The 12,158-nt window shown below is 40.0% G+C and overlaps 1 protein-coding gene across 5 annotated transcripts in view; it reads right to left on the bottom strand.

The window, feature by feature from the left end:
• LOC126269773 (circadian locomoter output cycles protein kaput-like) overlaps positions 1-12,158 on the bottom strand; it is a 126,058-nt gene that overhangs the window by 100,202 nt on the left and 13,698 nt on the right. For all 5 annotated transcript variants that reach the window (XM_049974017.1, XM_049974018.1, XM_049974019.1 and 2 more), the window contains exons 5-8: positions 5,623-5,712; positions 4,250-4,370; positions 4,063-4,158; positions 3,887-3,971 (exon numbers count right to left, since the gene is read on the bottom strand). In XM_049974017.1, coding sequence (XP_049829974.1) covers positions 3,887-3,971; positions 4,063-4,158; positions 4,250-4,370; positions 5,623-5,712 — 392 coding nt within the window. The remainder of the gene's footprint in view (positions 1-3,886; positions 3,972-4,062; positions 4,159-4,249; positions 4,371-5,622; positions 5,713-12,158) is intronic.

Below are 12,158 nucleotides of genomic sequence, written 5' to 3'. Positions count from 1 at the left end.
AATGGTATTCTAATCATAAGCTGTTAAGCATGACAAGAAAATTATTTTCTCGTTTTAAGGAGGATCATTTTGACATCAAATGAGTCAGGATTTGATGAAGATTGTTTAAATGCATTAATCCACAATGAACCATGTCACTGTACTTGAGAACTGGCAAATGTGATGAACTATAATCATTCCATCATCTTATAAGATTTGCACACAATGGGGAAGGTACAAAAATCAGGTGTATGGGTATCACATGTTCCAAATCATAATCACAAAAAAATGATGGTGGCCAAATGTGCACCTCAGCTTGCTCATCATCCATTGGTTCATAAGCACTGACCACTCGTATCCTGTATTGTTACTGGTGATGAGAAATGATGTCTTTATGCTAACATATGGAAAAGAAGGAATGGTTGAGCCCAAACAAAGCAGCAACTTCCAGTACAAACACCAGTATGCATCCACAAAAAATAATGATATGCATCTGGCGGAACAGTGATGGAGTGGTGTACTACAAATTGCTTCCCCGAAGTGTAACCATCGCTGCTGACACTTATTGTCAACAACTGAGATGTCTTGCAGATGCAATCTAAGAACAACAAACCAGGAAGACCGCATGAAGTGATGCTATTCCATGGTAATGCCCGCTACCAGTCTGCTAAACTGCCAAAGAATACTGTACATGAGTTGGGTTGGGAATTCATTTTGCACCTACTTTTTCGCTTTATCTTGCTACTTCAGATTTTCACATTTTCCACTCTCTGTAACACAACTTTTAAGGAACTTCCTTCCCAGATGAAAATGCATTCCGAACACAGCTCGAAGAGTTCTTCGCCACAAAACCAAGTGATTTCTACAGATGCAGAATCGAAAAGTTACCCCTGCACTGGCAGATTATTGTAAATAATGAAGGAGAATATATTATTGATGACTAACGTCTCTGTTACAAATATCTGTTGTATTTCTTAAACTTACAGAAAAACACTACACTTCAACGTAATACATTTAAAAAAATGTATAGCCTAAGTCTGCCCAAATGTTTATCAGAGTACCATACAAAAATTTGAAGTAAACCAGACAAGAACTTTTCGAAATTTTGGGTGATAATGTTAAACAATGACTTCTCTTAATATAGTAGAATAGATTTTTGGTCAAGATTATTCAAATTTTTGAGTGAATTATACATTAACTTTTCTCCTACTTTACCAAATTTACTGGAATCTAAGCCGCACTCAAATCTAAGCCGCACCTGAAAAATATGACTCAAAAGCAAGGAAAAAAAAATTTTCCTGAATCTAAGCCGCACATGAAATCTGAGACTCGAAATTCAAGGGGAGAGAAAAGTTTTAAGCCGCACCTCCAAATTGAAACAAAGTTGGTCCATTGTAATATGAGACACAATTTAGGTCGAATGAATGACGATACAGCTACGGTAGTAGCTTCATCTGGTTTGAATTGATTGCTTATTTTTCTTTGACCTGATAAATACTATTCTCTTTGTTAAAGGTGTTTACGTCACTCTATGCTCAAAATGTATTACTATACTGTGTCATGCATTGTTTGCAACAGCGTGGCTTGCTTTTGTGCACGCTACCGCCGCTTACAATTTAAAAAAACCAAATGAATCGTCTCATTAGCGAAACAGTGGCAAGAAACTGCTATATGTTGTTACTTACACTGCTGCTTTCTTTACTAATGATAAACAAGAACCAAATAAGAGACTGCGTATGATAGAGGTTCTGAACGAGAGCTTAGCGAAAAATTTTCTCCGTTTGAAAATCTTTGCAGACGCCTCTTTAATACATTACATTCTGCACAGAAATTAGAGTCATCTTAGAATTGAAAATCTAGTCAATTGCCGTACTTCATTTCTGACTGTATCACTACTAGGCATAAGAATAATACGAATATAAACATGACATGATATGTACATTCTTCCGTGTTTGCTGGTGTCTCACTCTAGTTTCGTCGTTTATTAGGCAGACAAGATTTAAATGAGATAGCAGCAAACATGAAAGAATAAATGACAAAATGTTTATATTCATATTTTTCTTATGGTGAAGAGTATACTGCAGGTATGTCACAATTCATTAAAGTTCCTATTAGTAACTAACTCTTCTCACAGGTAGGAAAAAATTCAGAATGTAGAGTTGGTCACACTGACAAACATCCCAAACACTCTTGCCAGTCAGATTTTCATAGTACATTGAAATGCTGCTACATTTGAAGATGAACAATATGGAATTTGTATTTACTTCATTGGATAATGTATGAAAATGCAGTGGTTGAAACTCGGGGCGCAGAAAAAGGTCGTCTTCCACCCTTTTTTAAAAAAATTTATGTACTGACGCAGGGGTTTTGGCACCAGTATTTATCTTTGTGCCTGCCAAGCATGCCTGTGTAGCGCTACATATATTCAACGGCAGAAGTTAGTTGTGGCGGCACCTGCCAACATTTTTCAGAACTTCCACTTACTTTGCACTCGATTGTAAGCCGCTGGCGGTTTTTTGGATTACAAAAACCGGAAAAAAAGTGCGGCTTACAGTCGAGTAAATACGGTATGTATTTTATGCTTCACACAAATGTTTGTAAAACATGTAACTTTGCTTAATAATGTGAATCTGGCTCGAACTGCATGCAGGCCCCCAAGTGGCAGGAGAGTACTCTACCACAGAGCCACACTGCTGAAATGGGTCCTTACATTAGCTTATTATGCATGGTCAGTAAACTTCAAAGCCAATTTTCTCAAAATTTTTTGAGATTTGCATAGAATTGCTTTGGGGTCTGAACTGCTTTGAGGCTTTGATATTTGACGTCTATCCACCCGTTAAGCTGGGTGGTAGCATGCTTGCCTCCCATACACTAGGTCCGGGTTCAATTACCGGCCGCATTGGAGATTTTCTTTGCTTGGGGACTGGGTGTTGTGTTGTCCTCATCACCATTTCATCCTCATCATTAGCTGCAAGTCGCCCAATGTGGCACCGACTGAAAAAGACTTGAATTTGGCGGCTGAACCCAAATGGGAGATCCCGGGCAACAATGCCATACAATCATACCATTTCATTTCATGTCTGGACTTCACATACCATAAACAGAAGAAAAATACCAAAATTTGATTGCCGTGTGGTCTCCCTGTATGTGATCTTGCAATGTCCTATAGTCACTCAATGACTACACCTTCCCGTATACCACACTGTCATCAGCAAATAGTTGCAGATTGCTGCTCGCCAAGTCCAACATTTATGTATATACAGAATAAGAGTTGTCCTATGAGATTTCCCTGGAGCTCCTGATGGTACCTTTGTCTCTGATGAACTTGCCATCAGGGACAACATACTATTATTTAAAAAGTCTTTGAGCCACTCACATATCTGGTGACCTGATATGTGTTTTGGAGCTTTGTTAACAGTCTGCTATAGGTCATCGGAACCTTAGTTAAAGTCTGCAGTGGGGACCCCACGCCAATGTTTTCTGGAAATCTAGGAAAAAGGAATCAGTATGTTGCCTTTCATCCATGGTTTGCAGGATAACATGTGAGAAAAGACCAAATTGAGTTTTGTATAAATGTTTTCTAAATTCATGCTTCTGTCTCAAGGAAATTTATTTTATTTGAACTCAGAGTATGTTCAAGAATTCTGCTGAAAACTGATGTTAAGGATATTAATCTGTAATTTTGAGCACCCATTCTTCGGTATGAGAACAATGTAACAAAACTACTGAGGCACATACAGTAAAACACCTCATTTATCAGTATGAAACCAAATAGAAGTACTAACATTAAAATATATATGAAAAGAAACACATGAATCTAAACTATTTTTAGTTCACATTATTATCATAAAACTGCACCAATCTATACAAACATGGATTATAAGATAAAAAATAGTGTAACACTCACTTCATGCCTACTTCTCCAGAGAAATTGACCAGCCGATTACTGCTGGAAATAAGGTGGTCAACCTCCAATGGATCAATATCTGACCCTAAAAATTAGAAACAAAAAGCAAAAGTGATAAAAGTTATTCTCACTAAACTCTACTGAACAAGATTATGCCCACTGACACCATAACTTACGAAAATAGCCCACAAACTGAACAAGCTCATATGTATCCTCATCTCGGAAATCCAGACCACCTCGACGCATGTGACATGAAAAGGATACTTGATTTTCTGCAGAAAAAACGAGAGACAAAAATTTACAACTGTTATTTAATTCTCTCTTTATTCTAAACATTTCAAAAATGTTGTACATTCTAAATACCTTTTGTGTCACCATAGTTCATTGAGTCAACACTGCTAGCTGGATTCAGTAGTATGTTGTAGAGAGCTGACTGATCCTCCTCATACACCATGTCATAGATTGTCATATTCATTAAGTCACTCTGTAGCAAAAAAAGTATTACTGGTAATTTTAGCAACAAATCGTGGCAATACAAGTGCCATTAGCAAAGTTCTGAAATAGAAGGGTACAAGTGGGCAAGTAACAATTTCATTCTGTGCCTGTCAGATGTTCCTGACACGAGCATCATTGGTAAATGTTGACGGGCGTCCTGAACAAGGGTCATCTTTAACTTCCGTCTGGCCATTTTTAAACCGTGTGAGCCATTCGTAACACAGAGTATGGCTTAGGCACGCATCACCATAAGCTTCCTGCATCATTTAGTGTTTCTCTGTACAGGCTTTCTTTCAGTTTCACGCAAAATTTAATGCAGACACGTAGCTCCTCTAACTCCGCCATATCAAAATTCGCAAATATGTGCAACACAACATTCTACTCAATACAGCACTGAACAATAACTAACAGACATACAACAATGGAACTTCCAGGAGTTACACATTAAACACAGATGTGTACAGGGTGTCAACTACATTTCACTGCAACACACCACTCACACAAAATTACTAATGTTCCAGAATTTTTTAACAGACTTCTTACACTGTCAATGAAATGTCCATTTTTTCTAGTATTTAAAACACCTCATCAGACTGGACACATCTGATGATACTTTAAGACTGGGAAAACAAGCTTAGATGTGTTTTGGCAATACCTATGAATTAAGAATAAATATAAATGTAGCTATTTTCCTAGCTCACCAGTTACTCTCTTCAGAATATTTGCCAAATCTGCCACACTCTCCTGTTCTCACTCTTCCCTTAGTTCATAGAGATCTAGTGCCATTAGATAACTACAGGAAACAATACATTTTCAGAAGCTCACAGTGTTATGAAACAGTGGTCATTATGGTGTATCGACAAGTATTTTTGCAGGTTGTAACTGTTTAGTTTGTAGAGAAGTAAATATTTCTATAAGTAATGTATAATTCCTAAACTGTTTCATGGATTTACATGTCCAGGGCTTATGGTTACAGAGAACTGGTAGTGTTCACCAGCCTCCAACTATGAAATGCTGAGTTCACCAAAATGGTACTTAGCGAAGTCTGCCTAAGTTCCCAAGATGCACTCAATTTCGTACAATCAATGGGGAATGTATAGCATATCAAATATAGCACTATGGGTGAGGTGAGCATTAACCCCTGCTAATGATAATGTACACAATCCACTGATGAAATAAGGTATTTAATTAACTACATACAGATAATGACAATTTATTTGAGGTACGAGACTGGAACTTACTGGTAAATGGCCAAGGAGAGAAGTAATGCTCTCAGAAGCATAAAAGATCCTTCCAGATGAGGAGAACACCATGATGAAACCGTCTAATGCCTACAATAAAAATAAAATATGCAGCATAAGTAAACAAGCAAAGAAAAAAACTGAATACACAACAACAGACCTCATTGTAAGTAGTTTACTTATAAATGAATACAATGTTTAAAAAACTACATAACAGTACATATCAAAAGCTTATAAGACTCACATATTTATCAGTAATAAAGCAAACAAGCTGTGAAGAATACAAGGTCTCTGAATCAAGCTCAGCTAGTAAGATTAGAAATTTGTTGTTGTCGTTAAATATTTAAATTTTATTTATATCTACATCTGCACTCTGTAAGCAACAATATTGTTCACAGTGGGGGGTACCTTTCAACAGTGCACTTGCAAGTGGAACAAGGAAAAAACAACTGTCTATATGCCTCTGTACAAGCCTTAATTGTTCTTATCTTGTCTTCAGCGTCCTGGGGTGAGATGCACATTGGTGGAAAAAGAATTGTTTTGCATTCAGACATAAATGTTGGTACCCTAAAATTCCTCAATAATGTTTCACAAAAATAATGTTGTCTCTCCAGGAATTCCCATTGGACTTAAGGAGTATTTCCGTAATACTCACGTGTTGATCGAACCTACCAGTGACAAACCTACCTAGCACTGCACCTCTGAACAGCTCTGATGTCTTACTTTAATCCAACCTTACGGGCACCCCAAACAATCTAGCAGTACTCAAGAATGGGTTCCACTAGTGTTCTATACATAGTCTCCTTGATAGGTGAGATACACTTGCCTAAAATTCTCACAATAAACCAAAGTCGACATTTTGCTTTCTCTACAATCAACTTCATGTGCTCATTCCATTTCATATCATTTTGCAACATTACATCTAGATATTTTTATCAATGTGACTGTGCCAAGCAGCACACCAGTAATGCTGTATTTCAATAAAACAAAGGGTACAGGCCAGCAAAGCTTTATTGCGGGAAAGGATCCGTCACATTTGTGGTAGTCTCGACGTGAACAACATAAAACTGTGTGAACTGCACCTCTTCCTGAGTAGGAAACTGGATGAGGAAGACTGGCACAAGGTCGACAGGTTAACCTTCCAGCAAGCTGCCAGATCAAGTGAATGTACCACCAGTCGCCAGGTGACGAAGTTCGACAAATTGCAACGGAAAACAAGAGATGAAGGACCAGTTTTGGATACGCGACGAACAGTGGTGAACCTCTCCAGCCACACCTTGAGCGATGCAGCCACAAAAGTTTTGGCGAAAGGGATGAACTATGCAATCGCACCAAAACTAGTACCGAAAGAAGACATTATCGAATCAGTGGAGGCCTCGGTACACCATCTACCACAACCAGAAGCAGAGAAGATCCGACAAGAAACAGTACGAATCTTGGCTCACGCAAAGCCTCCGAAGCAAAACATCAGTAAAGAGGAACATCAAGCCATCAAGGAGCTGAAGAACAATTCTCAGATTGTGATAATACAGGCGGACAAGGGAAATGCCACCGTAGTGTTGGACACAGTAGATTACGATAAGCGGATGGAGGATCATTTGAAGGAACCCATTTACCATAAACTTAAGGGGGATCCGACGGTCAAGATAGTGAAATCGACGCAAGCGCTGCTGAAGCAAACCAGGATGAATTTTGACACGACCCGTAGACTCATTCCACAGGTGCCACAGGCACCAAGAATATATGGGGTACCAAAGATCCACAAAGAAGCCTTCCCTTTACGGCCGATAGTGAGTAGTATCAACTCGCCGACCTACAAATTAGCGAAAGAATTGGCTCCGAAGCTTAGACGTTTAGTGAGACATACAGATGCATACGTCAAGGACTCCACCCATTTTATAGCACTTTTGAAAGAGAAGCGTGTCTCTGATACGGATTTGATGGTCAGTTTTGACGTGAAATCTTTGTTCACGAATGTACCCGTGACGGACACCATGAACATCTTAGAGGAACGCATGGCACCTGACATCAGCGAGCTAGTGCGCCACTGTTTGACGACCACCTATTTTAGGTGGAAAGGGGATTTTTACGAGAAGACGGACGGTGTTGCTATGGGTTCCCCTCTTTCGCCTGCTGCAGCAGACATTTTTATGCAAGCATTCGAAGAAACAGCACTCCTGTCCGCGCCATTATGCCCGGAATGCTGGCTACGATACGTGGATGACACCTTTGTTATCTGGCCACACGGAGAAGATAAGCTTCAGAACTTCCACGAACATCTTAACCAGCAGCACAGCAAAATTCATTTTACCATGGAGATTGAAAAGAACGGGGTATTGCCTTTTCTCGACGTTGAAGTTTATCATAAGCCAGACGGGAAACTTGGACACAGAGTTTACAGGAAGCCCACCAACACGGACAGGTACCTGCATGCATCCTCCCACCACCATCCTATGCAAAAGAATTCGGCCCTGCGAACTTTAACTAAGAGAGCCTACAGGATCAGCGATGAATACAACCTGCAAGCTGAACTGCAGAACCTCAGGACCATTTTTGGAGCTAATGGCTACGACATGAGGCTGATACGCAAAACCATGGCGCCGAAGGAGGAGGGCAACAGGGAAATACACAACGAAGCACAGAACACCGCCGTGCTACCGTATGTACAAGGGGTTACTGAACGTCTGGGCAAAATTCTCCGTCGGGCAGGTATTAAGCCGATTTTTCGTAGCAACAACAAAATAAAAGACATTCTGGGCTCGACAAAAGAAACAATTGACAAGTTTCATGCCGCCGGAGTTTATGAAATCGAGTGTGAATGTGGACTGGTGTACGTAGGTGAGACTGGGCGTCCAATAAGCACAAGGCTAACTGAACATGAGAGATATATCCGCCTCAAACAATATAGCAAATCAGCGGTGTCAGAACATCATGAGCAGTGCAGGATGAACATCGAACTTCGAGAGGCCCGAGTACTGGCGAAACAGCCGTTTAGTTTGAAGAGGAAGATTAGAGAGGCTATAGAAATAGCCAAGCGACCCGATAATATGAACAGAGAAGACGGGTACAGACTTCCAGCGTCTTGGCTGCCTGCTGTGACAGCTTTGCGGAAGGACAGCTCGCGCAAAGCAACAGGCGTGCGGTAGGCCACAGCGGAGGATGGTACACAGAGCGCTGACGCGGCCTAGTCGATACTAGGCAGTTAGTAAACAACGCTACGCTGCAGTCGCCGCTAAGTCTCCTATTCGCCGATTTCCACCAATGGCAGGCAGTAAAGGAAACTCCAATGGAAAACGCCTATTTCCGCCAATAACAAGACGCAATGCAAACGCCAATAAAATGAACTCCTAGTACCCTTCCTCCTCATCCTCACATCCAATCACAACACTCTTCCACAGTATATATGTACCCATACTTGCACTCATTTAGCAGTTAGCAACACACCCTGAGGAAGGCGTCTTGCAACAGATGCCGAAACGTTGGAATTTTATAAATGACAATGCGGTCTCTAACCCAGAAGAATTTTATTGACAAAACAAAGGGCTGTTTTTTCCCTACTCCTCTGCATTAAATTATATTTAGAGTAAGCTGCCATTCACCACACTGTATAGAAATTCTGTCATCCTGTATCCTCCTACAGTCACTCAATAATGGCACTGAGCTGTACAATACACTGCATCATCAAACATCATTTTATTTTTGTATATAGACAGTAAGAGCGGTCCTATTACACTTCATTTGGAGCTCCTGACGATATAATTTTCTCTGATAAACACTCACTCTTCAGGACAGCATATCGGGTTCTATTACATAAAAAGTCTTCATGCCAGTCACATATCTAAGAACTTATTTTGTAACTCAGATCTTTAACAGTCCGCAGTGAAGCATCATGTCAAACGCTTTCCAGAAATCTAGGAAAATGGAGTCCACCTGTTGAACTTCACCATCGGTTCGCACGATATCATGCAAGTAAAGCGCAAGCTGCGTTTCCCAATAGCAACGCTTTCTAAATCCATGCTGATCTGCAGACACACTCTTTTCCACTTCAAGGAAATGTAATATTTTCAAAGTTAAAATATGCTCATGTATTCTGTTAAGAATGTTGATCTGCAATTTTAAGAATCCATTCTTTTATTCATCTTATACACAGGAGTCACCTGTCCCTTTTTTTCCAATTGCTTGGAGTCTGCGATGAGCAAGAGATTCATGAGAAATGCAAGCTAGGTACAGTGCCAATGCTGCAATGCTGTGATTTCATCTGGATCTGGTGACTTATTTGTGTTCAACTCTTTTACTTGCTTATCAGTGCTAGGATGTCTATTTCTATGTCCTCCATGTGATAGTCTGTCACTCAAACATTGGTATGTCCAGATGATCCTCCTGGCGGAATTTAAAACTTCTGCTTTTCCTTTTGGTGTCTTCTACCACTGCACCAGATTCGTTGATGATCGAGTGGATACAAACCTTCAGCCCGATAAGTAATTTTACATGGGACCTTTATTTTCTTGGCAAGATCTTCCACTAACTTATGATGGTGGAAGATGTTATATATTTCACGCATCAATCTTTTTATGTCACCACACTGCATCCTACATTCATTTGAACCTGTTTACCTTTGAACAATTATTTTTAAAATGACAAAAGGTGAATAGTATTTAGTTTTTGTAGATGTCTTGCTAAACTGCAGACTAATGAGCCAATTTCTAACAGCCTTTTTTTTTCCTTTTTAAATGGAAAGATGATGAAATTCTCAGTGCATTATGAGTGTTACTGACAATTCCTCTTCAAAACAGAAAGCTATCCACATTGAGGGTAGACACAACAAAACAGCACTTTTCTCTCTAGAGGCATTTCTTTCATCCATTTTCTACGTCCCATTTAAAATTAACCGAATAAAATATGTACAGAATAATTAGGCCTACTGTCTATAACTCACTTGATTGCTGGATTCCTTACTTCTAACTACAAGAAATTGGAAGACTTCTGGCTGCAAATTCTTTGCGTCTGACCGTTGGTGGTGGTTGTACTACTACTACTACTACTACTGCTTATGATAATAATAATAATAATAATAATAATTATGTGTATGGCCTGGGGCAGTGAACTAGCTGTTAAAAAGTTACTGTTGTTATGTTGTCAATCAGTTCAGTTGTTATTGCAAAATAAATACTGAAGCAATCTCTCATCACTTGTGGCAATAATGCACAACTTGGAGAAGGCCTGTTCTTGAAATGTTTAAGCACATGTGATGTATATGTATCAATTTTGTTGCTGCAGATGCGTGGTACAAAGCACTAAACACAAAAATGCAGCATCACAAGATGATTTATGTAGAGCAACAAAATTTCATGAATACATTTGTCTAGGTAACATATTTCAGTGATTAACATTCCAGGATCATAGGTTCATGTAAGCATGATATGCGCCATAGCAAATGTGAAATGCTGGTACATTAATTACCGGCAGTACAAGAATGTTAAATGCAAGAATGCAAAAGTGCAGAGGTCTGGATGTCACTTTGTAGGATGAACTGTCATCCAATGATGTCCCACACGTGCTTGATTGGAAACAGATCTGATCATCCCTGTCGCAAAACATCCCCTGTAATACGTTAGTGAATGGCAGCAAAACAGATTGAATCATCAGACTGACGCACAAATTTGCAGTCAAGGTGGCATGGGATAACCATGAGAAGTGCTCTTCCTGTCATACAAAATTGCACCCCAGACCATAACTCCAGGTGTAGGTCCAGTGTGTGTAGCACCTTGACACGCTGGTCGCAGGCCCTCAAACAGGCCTCCTCCTAACCAACACATGGCCATCACTGCCACCGAGACAGAAACAGCTTCGGTCAGAAAATGCAACAGAGCTCCACCCTGCCTTCCAATGACATCCTGCTTGACACAACAGAAGTCACAAATGGTGGTGGTTTGGGACCAATCAAATGCACGCTACAGGGCAAGTGGTTCGGAGTTGTCCTTGAAGTAACCGATTTGTAACTGTTCGTTGTGTCATTCTAGAGCAAACTACAGCTCAAATTGCTGCTGCAGAAGCAGTACGATGTGCGAGGGCCATACACCAAACATGGCAGTTTTCCCTCTTGGTAGAGTTACATGGACACCTAGTGCCCAGTCTTTTTATGAGTCTCGTGACCACCGCTCACAGCAATCATATACAGTGGCTACATTCCTGCCAATATTTCTGCAATACTGCAGCACGAACATCCAGCTTCTTGCAGCCCTATGGCATGACCTCATTCAAATTCAGTGATGTTGATAATGGTGCCTTTGTTGCCTTAAAGGTATTCTTGAGTAACATCAACCCACCATGTTTAATATCAAAGGTAACTAACATCCATGACTGTTACAGAGTATATTTACAGCAAGCCTGATTTGCACGCTCATAGAGGAGCTACTAGCACCACTCTTATGCGACTGACATGAAATCTGAATGGATATAATCTCTGATGGGAAACACATCTACCAACTTTCGTTTATGTTGCCCGACACCTTCTTAGTGTTGCAATTTTTTTCCAT

This window comes from Schistocerca gregaria, chromosome 1 (assembly GCF_023897955.1).
Source record: "Schistocerca gregaria isolate iqSchGreg1 chromosome 1, iqSchGreg1.2, whole genome shotgun sequence".
Lineage (NCBI taxonomy): Eukaryota > Metazoa > Arthropoda > Insecta > Orthoptera > Acrididae > Schistocerca > Schistocerca gregaria.
Note: the sequence above shows the minus strand (reverse complement) of the source record. Positions and strands in the feature narration are given on the sequence as shown.